The 18,663-nt window shown below is 42.0% G+C and overlaps 1 protein-coding gene across 1 annotated transcript; it reads right to left on the reverse strand.

The window, feature by feature from the left end:
• Positions 1-12,420: 12,420 nt before the first annotated feature.
• GJD4 (gap junction protein delta 4) lies at positions 12,421-16,306 on the reverse strand. The gene is made up of 2 exons (XM_030550146.1): positions 16,243-16,306; positions 12,421-13,619 (listed from the first exon to the last, which is right to left on the reverse strand). The coding sequence occupies exons 1-2, from the start codon at positions 16,304-16,306 to the stop codon at positions 12,421-12,423; spliced, it is 1,263 nt and encodes a 420-aa protein (XP_030406006.1).
• Between the last annotated feature and the right edge of the window lie 2,357 nt (positions 16,307-18,663).

An 18,663-nucleotide genomic window follows, 5' to 3' on the forward strand; every position in this document is an offset into this window, starting at 1 on the left:
TGGTAATCTGGGCCTCAGTGAAGTCTGTACCAAAACTATTGATTTCAGTGGGGTCAGGTTACCACTGCCTTGCTTCCAGGCTCATGAACAGTCTGTCATCTTAATTTGTAAAAGCTCCAGAGCAGAAACAAGATGAGTATCTCAAGCCCGTGATGCATTTTATGTAGTGGTTGGGAAGAAAAGCAAGAACTGATGGGAATGTCTCTGCTAGGGTCTTTCTGATAAGTTAATAAATGCAGTGCAAGGAGCCTAGAAACTGATGTAGGCTATATGCTCTGCCCAATGTGGAATAAATAAAAAGATATAGACCTCAAGGAAAGCCAAAAAACTGTGGCATGAAGGCTGCTTCAGACCAGGAGGAGGAAGTCTAGACTTGTAGTAGAGGTTATTTGTTAAGGAAACAGACTCTTCCTGGGAATAGTGGGATGAGGCTAGAGGACAATTCTTACAAGATGGTTCTGTTTTCAATATGTTTAAAGAACCAGAAAGCTCTGTCTATCTAGGTTTTTATGAGAGTGCCCATCACTGTAGTGTGCTGAACTCATATAGCTGAGTGAAGTTGCCTTAAAGCAGGAACTGTGCAGTACATCACAGAAACTTTTTTTTTGGCCACACTTTCATAGTGTCTGGTATTTAAAATATGGAGTTATAATTTAATGTGATTTAGGCGTGGCAAACTGCCTTAGAGACTATCTCAGATCCAATACTGAATTGACCCTTCTGAAGGCTGAGATAATATCTTCATTCCTATAGGACTTTAATCTATGGTCTTGGAGCACTTTACATACACTAATGAATTAATTCTTGCAAAAGTCTCCATGGGATGCAAGCACAGGGAAGAGATTACCCTATATTCACATTCATTCTGTTGCGGGTCTGGAAATAGAACCCATGTTTCCTGACTCTGTGTCCTGTGCTTTAAATGGTCATCTTTCCTCCTTTCTCACATGTGATTTAAGATCTTCTACCTTCAATAGCCCTAAATGCATCCACATTTTCTTAGCTATGACACCAAATCTGCTAGTGGATCTGACAGCCTCTGCTAGCAACCAAATTACTATCTTTAAACTTTACAACCATTGGGGCATAGGTCAGAGATGTATACATCATTCATTTTGAGATTTGGAGTGATTTGAGGAGGGTAATTAAAAGAGAAACAAAAAATCATATTGAATAGGTTTCTCTGGGTTCAGGAGTGAGAGAGAAAGTGGGGAAATAGGGACATAGGATAGTACAGAACAAAGGGGAAAAGAAGAAATGAGAGTAGCTGGAAACTTTAGCCTAACAGTCCAACTTCAAAGTGTGGTGACGCTCTCCAGTTACCACAAGGTGACTAGTTCTCATTCATATGTTTATGTAATCAGGCTCACATTAAGGTGCACTGCATGGGTAATGTTAATCTGAAATAAAAAAACAATTGGGAGAGCAACTGATTCTTCCCTTTCCCAAACAGCTGGTAAATCCTTATGAACAACTCTCAAATGAAAAATCCTTATAAATAGACTAGGGTCTGGTGAAAATCAGTATCCAGAACAAGTTTCCTTTGGCCTGCAGTGTGTGTGAATGGCAGGAAGATGGGCTCTGGGTTTCCTCTTACTGCTGTGTGTTAATGAGCAGCTAGGAGTGCCCTCAGTTGGCCCGAATAGTGAATTTCATCCTCTTTTTGCCTAACTGCAATGACTAGCACAGGGGTCAACAACCTTTTAGAAGTGGTGCGCCAAGTCTTCATTTATTCGCTAATTTAAGGCTTCGCGTGCCAGTAATACATTTTAACGTTTTTAGAAGGTCTCTTTCTATAAGTCTATAATATAAACTAAAAACTATTGTTGTATGTAAAGTAAATAAGGTTTTTTAAATGTTTAAAGCTTCATTTAAAATTAAATTAAAATGCAGAGCCCCCCAGACTGATGGCCAGGACCCAGGCAGTTTGAGTGCCACTGAAAATCAGCTCGTGTGCCGCCTTCGGCACCCATGCCATAGGTTGCCTACCCCTGGACTAGCAGTTGCAGATTTGTGCTCCCATTCATCAAAGCCTGCACATAAAATCACAGAATCATAGGACTGGCAGGGACCTCAGTAGGTCATCTAGTCCAGTCCCCTGCACCAAGGCAGAACTAAGTATTATCTACACAATTCCTGACAGGTGTTTGGAGGTTTTTAAGAACAGGTTAGACCCGTGCTTCTTAAACTTTTGTACCGGTGGAGCCCTTTCATGGCAAGCCTATGAATGTGACCCCCTCTTATAAATTAAAAACACATTTTAATATATCATAGAATATCAGGGTTGGAAGGGACCTCAGGAGATCATCTAGTCCAACCTGCTGCTCAAAAGCAGACCAATCCCCAGAAGATTTTTGCCCCAGATCCTTAAATGGCCCCATCAAGGATTGAGCTCTCAACCCTGGGTTTAGCAGGCCAATGCTCAAAACACTGAGCTATCCCTCCCCTGTATTTAATACCATTATAAATGCTGGAGGCAAAGCAGGGTTTGGGGTGGACGCTGACAGCTCATGACCCCCATGTAATAATATCACAACCGCCTGAGCAGTCCCAACCCCAGGGTTAGACAATGACAAAGATTCCATAGTATCCCTAAGTAATTTTTTTCCAGTGCTTAACTACCCTGACAGGAAGTTTTTCCTAACATCTACCCTAAATTTCCCTTGCTGCAATTTAAGCCCATTATTTGTTGTCCTGTCCTTAGTGGTTACTGAGAACAACTTATCACCCTCCTCTTTGTAGCAACTTTTTATGCATTTAAAAACTGTAATCATATCCCCTCTGACTTTTCTTCTCCAGATGAAACAAACTCTACTTTTTCAATGTTTCCTCATAGGTCACATTTTCTAGACCTTTAATCATTTTTTTGCTCTTCCCTGGACTTTATCTGGTCTGTTCATATTGTCCCCAAAGTGTGGTGCCCAGAACTGGACACAATACTCCAGCTCAGGCCTTATCAGTGACAAGTAGAGTGGAGGAATTATTTTGTCTTCTTTACAGCACACCTGCTAATACATTCCAGAATGATGTTCTTTTTGTTCGTAGTTGTTTTCGTGACCATATTACATTGATTCATATTTAGTTTGATCCACTATAACCCCCAGTTCCTTTCTGCGGTATTCTTTCTGAAGCAGTCATTTCCCATTTTGTATTTGTGCAATTGATTATTCATTTCTAAGGGTAGTACTTTGCATTTGTCCTTATTGGATTTCATTCTGTTTATTTCAGACCACTTCTCCAGTTTGTCAAGATCATTTTGAATTCTAATCCTGTCCTCCAAAGCACTTGCAACCCCTCTCAGGTTGGTACCATCTGCAAACATTATACATGTAGTCTTTATTCCATTATCATCCTAGACTTCAGCCGGACTTAGGCAGACGCTTTTTGTTATATCAGGGCCATACGAAACATCTCATAATTACACTGTACACCTGACACACTTTGTCCTGTAACACTTGCATGGATAGTGGTAATGGAAAGGATTTCTACTTGACGGTAGGTCATGGGTGGAAGTCCTCTCCAGAACTAACCACTTCTTAAGCCCCTGGCCCTACAAACACTTAAGTATATGAGTGACTTGTAGACAGTGGGACTACTCACATGAGAAAAGTAATGCTCAAAATCAGAGCTGTGAAGAGAAACATTTATTCATGGGAGACTAACATATTTCTATATTTAGATAGACAAGCTCAGGCAGCTTGCTCGCTACTCAATTATCAGAGGAGTGATAACAAGGTCCTTCACCTTCTCCAACTGACTTCACTACCTGTCCTATTTCCTGCCATTTTCTCCCAGATTTTCTTGGCCTCTTCTGTTCCATCTCTTTCCTTTCCTCATTTCCTAAACAGTTTTTTCCCCGCTTCCCATCTCTTTGCCCCTGCTGCTGGAGCTACACTTCCTTCCTCTTCTATTTTCTCTTTATCCAAACTGCTGAACTCCAACAGTTTCAGAATCTCGTGGTTCCAGAGTTACACCCTTTCACCAGTTAAGTGAGCATCACCTGAGATTTTGCTCACCATGAGTGACATTCACATGGGTGCAGTGGGCCAGTACAAAGTCTGTGCACATCTAAGTCCCCCCCTAATGCTTGAGTGATGGATAGGCTTTGTGCTGGCCCTCTGTTACTCTCTTTGAATAGCAAAGAAGAATGTCAGAGTTACATATTTCTTTAGTACAATATTTTTTCCAAGCAGAATTGAAATATAGGGGCAAAAATATGATAACATAAATCTGAAAGAATAGTTTTATCACAAAGTAGAGAATTGGGATATCTTACTCGAATACCTCCGATTTAAGTGATTGGAAAAAAAAAACATTACATTAGTAGTTCTTCCTTACAGGAACGTGCAACTCCAAAGGCAAGTGAGCTACCAGCTGAGTACCTTACACCTTCCAGCTCTGCAAGTGTGATAGTCCATCAAGGTCATGCCCTAGTTTTGAACTCCAGTAAAAACTACAGAAATAGCTGCATAACGTTTTTACATACTTAGACCATAAAAGGCTTATTTGAAAAACTCAAAGTGTATAAAATATACCTTTAAAGATTGCAGGCTCCTTCAGTTCCTCTAGAGAGCAGCAAATAGGCTTAAATAAAGTATTAACATGAACCTGTCAAATACTCATGAAACAGAAAAACCTGGTATGGGAAGAGCTGCGTACACTCACTACCTTCATTATGTGCACTAGCTGGAGATAGACATGAAGCAGAGAATTCTGAGCAGGGGGATCTCTGGAGAAAAGCATTATAACCAAACTTTCTGGGAGTGGCCTCTCTCTAATGAAAATATTTCACACATGTAATTCTGTATTATGGAAAAGTCTCTTACTTCCACACTGGAAAGTCAAATTTTGGATAAATACAATATCTAGAGCCTCAGCCTGGGATTTTCCAAGCAACCTAAGGGAAGTAGGCCTCCCAGTGGGTAGGAACTGGATGCCTAACTCTCTGAGGTGCCTTGGAAAAGACCATCCTAATTTCCCAAAAGTCATTGAAGGAGACTTAATTTCGCTGAAGTGTATGCTATTGTCAATAGGAACTCTATTCTCTGTGTTGGTTCCAGAAATAATTTGCCCATAGTCTTTCAAGATCCCACATGTTGTAAGAGAAAAGTTACTACTTAGATGTCTTCCTATACGCTGTTTTCTTCTTGACTTCCGGTCAGAACATTGTGCTGATAGGGAATCAAATGTAAACTCCTAAATCTGAACAAGGCGACTACCAGATTCAAAATAGTGGTGAAGCATCAATGGCAGAAGAAGCAACCAAATAAGAGGCAGGTGATTATTGCTTTTGTCTCTCTTAATGAAACCCGAGCCAATATTATTGACCAGGCATCATGAAATATGGTTTCACTGTGAGGCATTTGTTCAGTTGCTTGGAAAGAGGGTTTCTCTAAGTATTTATGTGGCCTATATCTCTGTAGTCACCAAACATTTGAAGATATGGATTCTGTCCATCTGAAGTGGTAGAATACCCCCGCACTTGTTCAAGAACATCAGGATGACCACCAATCTGTGGCAGTCTTTTCTTGACTACTAGGAAGATCATATCTGGAGGAGCCATGATCACTTCCTATTTCCAGGTTATCTTTTCAACTTCATATTCATTTTGAGGGTCAGTCACAATATTTAGGATGCAAGGCCTTTGGAAGAGTCCCTCATACCCTTGTCAGACCTACTGAAATAGGTAATTAACATGGGGTCAAATGCTAGGATTTTGGCTGGTAAGCTAAAGTATGGACAGTCCACCTTTGTGTTGTAGCAATATGCTTTGGGCAGACAAGCTCTGGATTCATTCCACAATACATCCTTATCCACCTGGCTTCCCTCTCCGTCCTTAGGGATTTAATTTGACTACAGATGGAGTGTGGGGTAGGGCATTAAGTTGGGAGGAGGATACTGGCTGATGTTTAGAGAGGTGGGGAGCAGTGGTGCCTAAAATTGCAGGGGCAGGAAGGCTCCTCCCTGGAGCATTCTCTTGAATGAGTCTGGCAGTGTTTACTTCCTGCTTCAGCATACAGTGCTCTGTAGAGAAGAGAGGTATTACCTCTTACAGTGCTGAGTTGGGGAAGACTGTAATAGGAGTCACCGCAGGAGCTCCTTTTGCTTGGTCAGACCCACCTGCCTTTCTCCACTATTATTATTGCTTTAATACCAACAAAAGTTCAGCACTGTACAAGACAGAAAATAAACAAACAGTCTCTTGCCTGATGTGCTTAGAATCTCAAGGACTGAAGACATGACACAATGGGAAAGCCAGATGTGGATAAGTCCATTTCCCCCATCCAGTTATACATTCTCTTCCTGAGCATGTAGGAAGTGAGGGTTTTCAGGAGGCATGTGATATTCACCATCTTGATTGAGGCCAGGTTTTTAGTAGTGAGAGCTTCCTAGTGTGGTTCTGATAAGGCCTCCATCCCTGAGCTACAGGAACCTTGTCTGCTGTCCCCTGATATTTTCATGCTGTGGAGAGCAGCAAAGAAGAGAGAAATGAAGCTCCTGATGCAGGTTTTTTTAATCTGTGGAGTTTTTCAGGAGTAATTTACCAATGGACTTCAGCATCTGTGGGGAAAATCCTTACTGTGTGCTGTATGGCAATACAGAGCCTTTAGTATAGTAGTTGTTGTTCCTCTGGCAAAGGAAGAGAAGTCGCTTGATTGAGAACTTCCTTGGCTTACAGTATTTTTACATGTAACAATTCACAGTGTGACTGATTGTTAGTCATAATATTTTGTGAAGGTGGGTTTACCCTTATCCAGATATCTATGCACTTCTAATTAGACAGCAATATATACCCTCTCAGTAGAAGGACTTCCTTGGGAATAAGTTTGAATTTTGATTTGGGTCAAGGAGGAAAAAAAATACCTAAACAACATTCCTCAACCAGTGAGGATCTTGAACATAAAACAGGGAGGAAGGACAATATTACAATGATGAGACTATACAGTAGGGCAATGTGGGCGATTCCATTAAATTAGTATCCGTACTTTCAAAAAATTCACTATTTGTAGGTGAAGAGGTGGCTTGGAAAGAACATTCGAGGTCTATGGGGCCACCATGGAAGAAACAGAGATGAAAGTGGGAGAAGGACATGAAGGGGTCATCCTGGTGGTCGGAGGGGAAATTAAAATGGAATGTGTAGTATGGAGATGATCATACGGGTAAAGGTATTATAATAATAAAGATATAATCAGTACATGTTTATCAGGCTCTTGTTCTACAAAATCCATTTTCCAGAATCTGTTTGATCGTACATGGTAGACAGAAGAAGAGTTTGTTATGATTTGGAACAGAAGCTCCAGAACATTGTTAGCAATTCAATTAAACATGAGATTATTACATTGTAAAACTACAGTACTACTTTATTGCTTAGCAGGAGATCAGACTATCAAACATAGTGCAGAAGACAGAAATTAAAGAATAGACTCCCATAATTACCCTCCCCTTTTTATTTTATACACTACATATGCACCAAATAACTAATCTATTCATAAAAATCATTTAAGTATATAATTTAATATCCCCTTTTTCTGATCAGATAATCATTGCAATAATTATCACACACGGGGAGACCATTTTAATAGTTTGCTATATTACATTAAAGAACTCTATACATCTGTTTACTCAAATTTTAATAACTTCCTGCTCTGAAGCTGGACAGACATGGAGGACAACTGCTACTATGGGTTATTACACATTCACCAGTCATTCACCAGTCAATGATGTATAATTTCACTCATAAGAGAATAGGCAGTAGCAATTTTCTATTAAACTGGTGTGGGAAGGTAACCTCCAGCCAACGTTGGGATAAAAGGGGAGATGTTGAGCTTCCCAAGGGGGGGGGGGGAACAACTTGTTACCATACAATCTTAAGTCAGCAGTAAGCTTCCCGTATTCTATAGAATGTAGGAGTGACCAGTGAGCAACAAATACAGCGACTGTTCTACACCATGAAGTAAAACTAGAATATCAACTTGTTGCTGGTGAGGTAATTCCCTTGTGACCTGGATCTCTTGCATTGTCTGAGTGCAAAATCCAAACTTCCTCAAAGCTTGAGGAGGACCATATCCTATAGTCTAGTTTGGACCCTTCTTTAGAAAGGTTTTGCTAAAGAAGCAAGATGAAAAAGGGATTTGAAGGAGAGGCAGAAAGCTTAGCATTTGGTCAGAGCTAGGTTCTTACCAACATAAAGGGACACTCTGAAATAAGTCACAAAGGCAAGAGTAGCAGTAGATCTAGCTATTTCACTGTTCTATTTCTAAGCCAAGTTCCTACAATATTTGTCACAGCTGGGTCTGGTTTAATTTTCTGTCAGAAAGCCTAGGAAGGGTAGAAATGTTTTCAGGAGACTTGGACTCTTTCAGTACCTGACCTTAATATTCAGGAATCCTAAAAATCAATCAAAGATATTCTGTTTCCTTTCTCCCACTAATATAGTTGAATACTTTTCTTTCTCCTTTTAAACTGCTTTACTTTGCTGTCTCTTGCTTCTGTCATAGTTTGTACCCCATCAATCACCACTTCTAATCCGCTTCCAGCCATCCATGCATATGACTGCAGCTGTGAGCAGTATAAACACCTAAAATCATCAATGATCTTGGAGTTTTTAATGAACAATTTGATATTTCTACATTTCCACCCTGTTCACTGAAACTGTTTTCAGAATGATTTTGATGAACCTGCTGTAACCTTTCTGCCAGGGGGAGCCCGTAGCAACCAGGGCCGGGTTCAACATCTAGGGCTTCCTTTTCAGCAATACAGCACAGAACTAGCTCAAACCTCCACCCAGTAGCCTGGGAAAATTACACACCACCCCTGGGTGCCTCTGAGAGGCAATACTTCCCCACTCGCAAGCACAGAGTCTGAGCAAAGAAACTTTTAATGAAAGGAGAGAAGTCACCTGACAGTTACGGTAAATGCCACAAGCAGGATTCATAAACATAAAACTGTGAGGAGGACACCCACCTGAGAGTGCATGGGGCAGTGCCTTCTGCCTCATGTTCTTCTGTTCTACAACCAAAAATTGCTTTAATGTACTCCTCTCTTCTCCCTCACCATACCCCATTCACAGTGGTGGTCCTTGGTCAGTGAGGACTCAGGGTTCAGAGGTTCATCTGGGAGTTCACCTCCCACCTGGGGAAGAAGACACCTTGCTTACGCTACCATCTGAGCACTTGCTTTAGCTGGCCGCCCTGCCAGCCACGGTTCCTCATTGCCTGGCTGCTCCACCAGTCACCCATCAGTTACCTTCTGCTGCCATCTGCCTCTCTGCTGTGACTACTGCAGATCAGTATCTTAGGCCATGTCTACATCTAAAATTTTGCAGCGCTGGTTGTTACAGCTGTATTAGTACAGCTGTATAGGGCCAGCGCTGCAGAGTGGCCACACTTACAGCAACCAGCGCTGCAAGTGGTGTTAGATGTGGCCACACTGCAGCGCTGTTGGGCAGCTTCAAGGGGGGTTCCGGGAATGAGAGAGCAAACCGGGAAAGGAGACCAGCTTCGCCGCGGTTTGCTCTCGCGTTCCCGGAGCCACCCAGCAAACCGCAGGGAAGGAGACCTGCTTGCTCGGGGTTCCGGGAACGAGAGAGCAAACCGGGAAAGGAGACCAGCTTCGCCGCGGTTTGCTCTCGCGTTCCCGGAGCCACCCAGCAAACCGCAGGGAAGGAGACCTGCTTGCTCGGGGTTCCGGGAACGAGAGAGCAAACCGGGAAAGGAGACCAGCTTCGCCGCGGTTTGCTCTCGCGTTCCCGGAGCCACCCAGCAAACCGCAGGGAAGGAGACCTGCTTGCTCGGGGTTCCGGGAACGAGAGAGCAAACCGGGAAAGGAGACCAGCTTGATTACCAGAGGCTTCCTCCTTCCACGGAGGTCAAGAAAAGCGCTGGTAAGTGTCTACATTGGATTACCAGCGCTGGATCACCAGCGCTGGATCCTCTACACCCGAGACAAAACGGGAGTACGGCCAGCGCTGCAAACAGGGAGTTGCAGCGCTGGTGATGCCCTGCAGATGTGTACACCTTCAAAGTTGCAGCGCTGTAACTCCCTCACCAGCGCTGCAACTTTCTGATGTAGACAAGCCCCTAGTGATTTTTAGCTCTCAGCGGGCTGAGCAGAAACACTGCCCCCTACAAGTGATTTCAGTTCTCACTGAGTACTTGAAATAACAAAAGGCTCCTAATGAAGGCTATTTGGCTCTATCTTTGAACAGTGGGGAAGAACAGGTTAAACCAGACGAGGGATTTTTAGGGAGAGTCTACACCTCCTAGGTAGGACACCTGTCCCCACCCCTCTTACTTTCACTGGGGTCTGACATTTGAACCCCTGGCTTAGCGAGTTTCTTTCAGCTGAGAGTGACCCCTCAATCGGGACAAGCTCAGCACAGTTTTGCTCCCCTTTACTCATACAATGAAAATAACATTGATAACATTTCACTACCCCTGCATCCAGTACTGAAGTGATGTCTAACCTAACACCAGCCAAAGCTGATTACTTGGAGCTACATAGCTCCTGTCTGCTAGATACCTAGGCAGAGAGGTGTGTTCATGTAATATAGTTTGCTCCTGAAGTCTCTCCCCATCCCAAACTAGGTGTCAGAGGAGAGTTAACTGATATCCTGTTTACACTGCTAAGCAGGGGACTACAATCCAATCACCCCCTTGGAACTGCACATTCCTGACCCATGGTGAGGTAGAAGGAATTCTGACCAGGAAGTGAGTGGGCACTGCTGGGAAGCATCAGTGGCATGGTGAGCCAAGAGCTTCAGAGAAGCTGAATGCAGAGAGAAACCCCCAGGAACCATACACAGAGCTGCATGTGGAACATTATAGCCAGACATTGCAGCAAGCTGCAGGTCTCCATGGGACTGGGAATAATGGGGGAGCAGCAGTAACTGGGCAGGGAGCCCGTGCAGAGAAGCCCAAATGAAAGAGACAGTACAAACAGATTCTGGCTTGGAAAACTGCAAGCTTGTATTTGCTTGAACAGAGGTTGAACTGGAGAGAACACCCTAGACACTAGGCCTGGAGAGTCCTCCTAACCGTGAAGTGGACTTCACGGGGCCCGAACAAGAATCACCGTTGCTCACTTTGAACTGGAACTGTTGAAGCCTCTGTACTTAGAATATTTGCAACTTTTTCTTTTTCTTGCCAGCCCTAGTCAAATACCCTTTCACTTTAGTCAGTGTCTAAGTGGATAGTGGGACCCACCAGGACTAGCACAGTACACCTGCCATGCTACAGGTACCTTAGAGGTGTGGTTTACTCCAGCACTGAGCAGCTATAACAATTAGAGGGTTTTGTTTTTTTTTAAACACAACTGCGTCAGAAGTAAGCTTGAGTCAGGCAGATCTTCCTAAGAGTGTATTGGCAGTTTTCAGAAGTTTATTTTCATATTACACACACACGGCAAGTTCCAGTGCTCTCAATATGCAGTGAACTCCACATTCAGTATATATTTACGGAATTGGCCTCACACTATGGGGACTTGCAGGAGGCTAAAAACTGGGCAGCAGCCTGACCTGCAATTAAGGGATAGTATTATTAGTGTAGGTCAAAGTTTACTAACTACAAACCACTGAGCAGGAGGAGGAAAAGGACTATTAACTTTATTATCCCTTTCAGATACAGTCAGGCTCTTTTTGAGTTATATTACAGACTCTAGTCATTTAAAAATAGATAGGTATAAAGACAAATAAGCAAGCTCTGGAGTTCTGCCACAGCATCTGCATTATTTATCCACCTGTCTATCCATGTATTAGTTTGAGAGAGATACAAGATACATTCAACCCATGTTTGTTCACTGCATTCCTTCTCACAGCTGATAAAATACAATGACTTACAAAAGGTTTCTTTGTCCTAATATTTTGTGATATTACAGCGTAATCAACACATATCCCATTAAAAAGACTTCAGGGACTAGGGAGCTAAATATTTAATGCTTTTCTATCTATGATCAGTTCAATAATTAATGTGGTTCCTATTCAGGAAATGATAAAACACATCACCATCACACATGAAAAGCTAAACAAGCTCAACTAATATAAAGACAAATATTATGCTTGACTACAACAATAATGCAATGAATATATATCTGAAAAGAACAAGTTAGAAGCCACATCAGTATAAATCTGTGGTGGTGTTTAGAAAGATCCCTAATATTCAATATCAAACATTCCAAACAGCAAAAGTTACCATCTTAATGAAATCTGCCACAGTGTGTTATCAAAGATTTCCATACAATCCTGTCATAGTCACAAGAAGTTCTGCTTCCTGCTCTTCATTCAGCCAGGGGGCTGTTTGTAGAATGATATTTTTACAGGCACAAAAATGGAATTTAACTGATACCGAGGTTTCCATTTGAAACTAGATGGTGTGAAATGTGTGTCATTCCAGGACAGTAAACTCAATGCTCTGTCACGGCTCTTTACACCCATTCTGATTTTTTTGCTCTCAAGTAGCCAGCACTGCTACAACTTGATTGCCCAATAGAAGCTTTTAGCTCAACTGAAGAATAATGCCCTAACAGCTTGCTCTGATCTACAGAAGGGTAAACCCCAAGATGGGACTTGACTTGGGGTCTCAAAGTCAGGGAAGCCTCTTTGGTGAAGGTTTGCTGCTGCCCATGTCTCAGCTGCCTGTATGGAATATGCTGCTGGTCACTCATACATAGGGGCACTTCATTACTGCCTTGATTAGCAGCAAGGCTTTCTGCTATGCAAGGTTTATTGCTGTTACTGTTGAGGTTAGAGATGGCAGTTTGCTGGGACATGATCTTCTCTTCCTCCTGAAGTAGTTCTTCATCTTGAGAGTGGAGTGAGCAAGACACTTCACTGGTACGACTATCATGTGTCACTAGATGTTGATGGCCTCTGCCGTCTGGAGATGGTGGAGAATCCTCCAACTTGTCAGCTGGAGGCAGAACTGAACTGTGCTCATCCTCTGCATGGAGACTTTCCACTGGTTTATTTTGTCCATTTCTTACTACCATTCTTTGGATGGCAAAGGCTAGGTCAACAAGGCTAAGCAGAAAAGAGAGGCTACTCACCCCCCAAATGAAAATCATCATGATGGATTTCTCAGTAGGTCTGGAGATGTAGCAATCGACCATGCTGGTACAAGGAGACTGGTAACAGGAAAAGCGTTTAGGAACAAAAAATCCGAAGAGATAATACTGACCAGCTCCAAAGCTAGCCTCTGCCAGTGTTCTTAGAAAAAGATGAACAGTATATGCCCAAGAAAAATCAGGGATATTCAGAAGATCTGCTTTGCAGGATGGTTTGGTGACTGCAACATTTTTGCAGGGTTCCTTCAAAGCTGTGTGGCCAGCTAAGGCCTTGATTCCTTCATATCTACATGGCAAACAATGTGCTGTCACAACATGCATGGCTACTTTGTGCAGAACATAGACACTGAACACAGCATAAGGTAGCAGAACAGACAGTGTCTGAATGAGCCAGAATCGAAAGTGAGAGACAGGAGAGAAAATGTCATAGCACACATTAGAACATCCTGGTTGCAAGGTATTGCAGATGAATCGTTCTTGTTCGTCTTGGTAGAGGGGGTATCCTGCTAACACTATCACCACCATTCTCAGCAAGATTACTAATGTTAGCCAGATCTTTCCTACAGAGGAAAAAGAAATGGTGATAGACTCAGAGTACAGAAAATGAAATCTAGCAAGTAAGAGGCTCATAATGTAATCCTCCAGCATGTACAATATTTATGAACAAAAATCAACTGGAATCTTTTCATTGACTTCAGTGGGCTTTGGATCAGGTCCTTAATTCTACAGTCCTTACTCCATTAAAAGCCTTAGTAATATTGTGGCAGGATCAAGCATAAATCAAGCATAAATGAGTACCTCTCTTTATTTATTTTTTTTCATCAGACTCTGTTTTTCAGGCCCAGATCTTGTCTTTGTTAAATCTTTGCAAAGTAACCTGTGCACACAGACATTGCTCTATAAAGACTTACATAATTTTTGAAAAACCTCCATGGCTGTGGAGCTCGGTTGGTTTGAAAAAAAATGGCAGTTAGAACATGCAAGCTTTTTTCAAGTATCAGAGGGGTAGCTGTGTTAGTCTGGATCTGTAAAAGCAGGAAAGAGTCCTGTGGCACCTTATAGACTAACAGAGGTATTGGAGCATGAGCTTTCGCGGGTGAATACCCACTTCATCGGATGCATGCGTTTTTCAGTCTCTTAGGAGTTTTTACTAATATATAATATCTTTGGACAAACACTGACCACAGAAAAATTCAACCCCAATACTGGATATTTTGCAAAGGGGGAAAAAAAAAAGTAAACCAAAAAAATTAAGACTTGAAATGTTCACTGGAGTGGTTACTGAAACTCAGTACAACCGCTATGCTGATCAATATATGCAGGTAGAGTTTGAAGCCAGGACATCCTGAGTTTCAGTCCTGGCTCTGCCATTGACTACCTATGGTCTTTAGAATGTCATTTAAATTTAATAATCTCTCTGCTCAGTTTCACAACTTAAAACAAAACAATAAGGGGGGGGGGTTGAGTAGATGAGTGTTCATGTAGATAAGTATATAGTAAAGGTTAAGGACTCAATTCTGCTTCCAGAAGAATACAAGCAGGAATGGGTCCGAATTAATAGTTGTACAGAGCCCTAGAAATCTAAAGTACCGGTGGTTCAGAGCCCTAGAAATCTAAAGTACCGGTGGTTCTCTCTGATATAAACACACATTGTTTTACAGGCAAAAAGTTGGTACAATAGCCCCTGTTATTTTAAAAAATAACTCTCTAAAAGCAAAATCCTAATAATTTTTCTGTAGAGTGTATGGCATATGCATACTTACAGTCTTAGTTTTTTGGCAAGTAGGAAAGGCGATTGTTTAAGTACTTTTTGTAACATTTGTGTGAATCTTAAACATTTAAATGTTTGTAAAACATGGGGGTGTTACTATTTTATTGGCATACGTTTGAGATGAGCTACATACCTCTCTTGTGGCCAGCGAGAGACTATACCAATAGAATAACAATAACACTGCTCTCAGAAATGGTGAAACTAGGCAAGAACTTGGTAGCTCCGTGAGACTGAAGAATAGGGATCATATTGAAACCCTCCCACAACCAACTAAACAATATATTTCCTAACCACAAACTATTTCTGACAGTATTCTTGGTGTTTTCAGTTGGCTATTCTGATGGAGAAAAATGGCTACTATATGAAATCAAAAGTGTCCCTTAATAAATAATATTCTGTACTTTTATTACACTTTTTATGCAAGGATCTCAGTGTTTCAAAATCATTCATGAATTAAGCCTCTCAACACCCTGGGATGTGTTAGAGCCTCAGTTTTTAATTAGAATGTACACATGAGATTTCTGCTTAAAAACCACTAGGTACTATAGAGACAAGGTGGGTGAGGTAACGTCTCTTATTAGACCCACTTCTTGGTGAAGGGGGGAAAGCTTTTTACAGAACTCCTGTGCATTGTTTTCCCTAAGGGCTCAGTTCTGCAGACCATTACTACAGCAAGCCATTTCATTGGGAGTTAGCGGGATTACTTGCTGTAGTGAGCAATGCACTGTAATAAATATTTACAGGACTGAGCTGTAAAGGCCAAAGTCTATAAAAGTCAGTTGTCTTCAGTAGTCTTTGGATCTGGGCTTAAGTCACTCACTCAAAATTACACAGTGAATCAATAACAGAATCTTATTAAGAAAAAAAAAAGACTGAGGTCATTGTCTGAGAAAATTAAAGTGCATTTTTAATATGCTCTTGAATGCTGTAAGCTTTTAAAACCCAACTATGAAAAGCAAGACTGCTTAATCACTAAATAGTTTTATTGAAAAATGTTTTGTTTCCTTCTCCCTGTACTATTTACTTCACTGTTAAAGCAAGTTATGTCATATAATGGGAAAAATGTACCTTTTACACCTGCCTTGAGCCACGAGTATTTCATTACAGCTCTCAATAGAGCTGGGAGGAAACTTGTTGGGTAAGAATAGCCAGATTTGAAAGCCTCCTTGCAGCATTCATTTGTAACATTTAGAAAATATTCACAGCAGATGAAGTAGGAATCTATTTTTTTTTTAAATCAAACATCAATAGCTCTTCTATCCCATAGCAAAACAACTAGCTTTCTTTGGCGGGGGAGCGGAGAGCGGTCAGACTGATACCTGGAAATGAAAGCTGCTGAACAGGGAAGAAACGTGGATGATTTGGGGGTACACAACTCTGAAAGAAAGAGCACACCTTTTAAAGATACTTACCTACAAACGTAACATTGTAGTTGAGAGTGATAATCAAAAACCCCAGTGAGTCCCAGCACTCCATCTTTGAACTAGTTCACTACACTTTCAGCTTCTGAAAGCTTAAGAAAGATTCTGGCATTTTCAAGGCAAATTAGACCTAGACAGAGAAAGAAGAAAAATAAATATTTGGGGGGAAAATACCCAACCACTAACAACATGACTGATGAAGAATTATTTTGATGAAAGAGCTAAATGGGCCTGCTGACTTTTGCAAATTGGGAACAAACCCTTCCTAGGAAATACAGTTGATTTCACAAAAGTTCTAGCTTCACAGATCTATTTGCTGCACTTACCTCTGTGGTCCCCGTGTCCTGACAACTGCAAGTAGACAAAAGGCAACAGGAGTAATCTCAACTATTGTGGGCTATTCTTACCCTCCCAGGGCATTCCCGCCTCCTGGCATTGCTGGGATATTTCAGTGGCAAAAATCAGACACGAGTACAGGAAATAATAGAAGCCTCTCTGTTTCCCCAAGGAGCTTACAGATGAAAAATACAAGGAAAGGAGATATGATGGGACCAACATCCCTGTCTTCGGAAGGCATTTTCAGTTTAGCAACTCTTTACTAGGAAGCTATCCCACTGCAACTTTCCCATAGTAGTTTTATTAATAAAACACACCCTCTCTGAGAGGACATCAGGGTCTTGTCAATCACAGTTGCACCAAAAATTCCATAACTTGCCTTCAGCCTGACAGGAGAGCAATCTCTACCCTGCAGGGATATGGAAGATGAAAGTGACAAAATCTTTAATAGCATCTTGGAAAATAAAAATCTTCTTTTTAAAGTCATTTTCATTTGGACAAGTTCTTCCTGTTTGAACTATTTTGCATTGTAGTCATCACTGGAAAGAGCCTAGTAGAAATTACCTTAATAATTGACAATCTAAGCAATTGATGTTTACTATTTAAGAAGTAAGCCACAGCAGGAAGCATGTTAAGGCTGAACTATACTTTTACAATCTGTTCTGAGTAATGGGCATAGTACCCCAAGAGCAAACCAGGAGGGAATTATGACTCTAAGGCAGTGGTCCCTAAACTTTTCACCTGGCGGGCGCCAGACGAAGGACCTTGGCGGCGGTGGAGCATCAGCTGAAATGCTGCCGAATTTCTGCGGCGTTTCGGCGTAGCCGCCTCTCAATGACACCACTTGGCGGCGGCAAGCGGCATCATCAAGAGGCGTTGCCGACGAAATGCCGCAGAAATTCAGTGGCATTTCAGCGGATGCTCCACCGCTGGCCAGGACGTGGGCACATTTAGATGCCCCCGGGGGCACCATGGTGCCCGAGGGCACTGCGTTGGGGACTCCTGCTCTAAGGCCTTGTCTGTACTTGTGATGGCATGTAGACTACACATAGCTACACGCTGCAGTGAAAAGCAGGCTTTTCCGCATCACAGTGCATAGCTACATACAGCAATGAAAGGCTCCAGGATCAGAGGGGCAGCCAAGAAAGACTCCAGCAGTGAGGAGGCAGAGAGATACTACGCTTCTAAAAATAGCAGTGTAGACATGGGAGGCCCTGTTTGGGTAGACAGAGAGCAGTCCGGTATATACTCAAAGGTCCTGGAGTTTCTGCACTCTACTTGCCTGAGCAGTGCCTCACTATCTACACTGCTGTTTATACCTGTGCTAGATGCATATGTACTATACACACTATCAGAAGTGTAGACATAGCCTGCGTCACCCCTAGCTCCAGAAAGAAAATAATCTACTACTGTTATAGAGCCAAGGCTCCTTCCACTCCTCACCCCGCATGGTGTGGTAGGGGTGGGAATAGTGGCCCTAGAATCTGTTTTTCCCTTCCCCTCCACCCCATCTGTAACCACAATGTATGCTGTGGTTGCAAGGGTAATTCATATCTGGGCCTTAAGTTACTGGGTGGGAGGGGAGATTAAAGTAGTGTGAGTATGAATCTATTCAGTGGTGGTTTGACAGGCCTGAAGGCCTCTGCTGAGCCATAGAACAGGCAGACATGTTAGCTTGTCAATGCAATCCTGCAAATGTATTTCTATCTGGAGACCCTCACTGCTAAGGGAGTGGAGATAGGCCAAGGTTTGCATGGACATCAGGAGTGAACTATTTGTATGTTTGGCAGAATTCAATTTTTTTAATAATACTTTGATAATATCAGTGATTACTTTTAATCGAACACTTGGTTTTTATAGATTTTAAAATTTCACAGGTGTGGGATATTGGGGTGGGGGGGCTCAATGTGAGAGATCAGGCAATTCTTTAGTAACAGTAGACATTGATTCAAAAAGTTAAAGTTTTATAACCATTAAAAAAAATTGTCAATACGTCAAAATATACAAAGTAAATTTCCGTAAACCAGACTCTAGGACATTCTCAAGCAGCATTTTCTTACTTTGCACATCTGTAAA

The sequence above is a fragment of the Gopherus evgoodei genome, chromosome 2 (assembly GCF_007399415.2).
Source record: "Gopherus evgoodei ecotype Sinaloan lineage chromosome 2, rGopEvg1_v1.p, whole genome shotgun sequence".
In the NCBI taxonomy this organism is placed as follows: Eukaryota; Metazoa; Chordata; order Testudines; family Testudinidae; genus Gopherus; species Gopherus evgoodei.

Coding starts and splice junctions, on each gene's coding strand:
- GJD4 (XM_030550146.1), bottom strand. CDS start 16,306: ATGGAGTGCTGGGACTCACTGGGGTTTTTGATTATCACTCTCAACTAC. Junction 13,620..16,242: donor CTACAATGTTACGTTTGTAG/GTAAGTATCTTT, acceptor TTTCCTCTGTAG/GAAAGATCTGGCTAACATTA.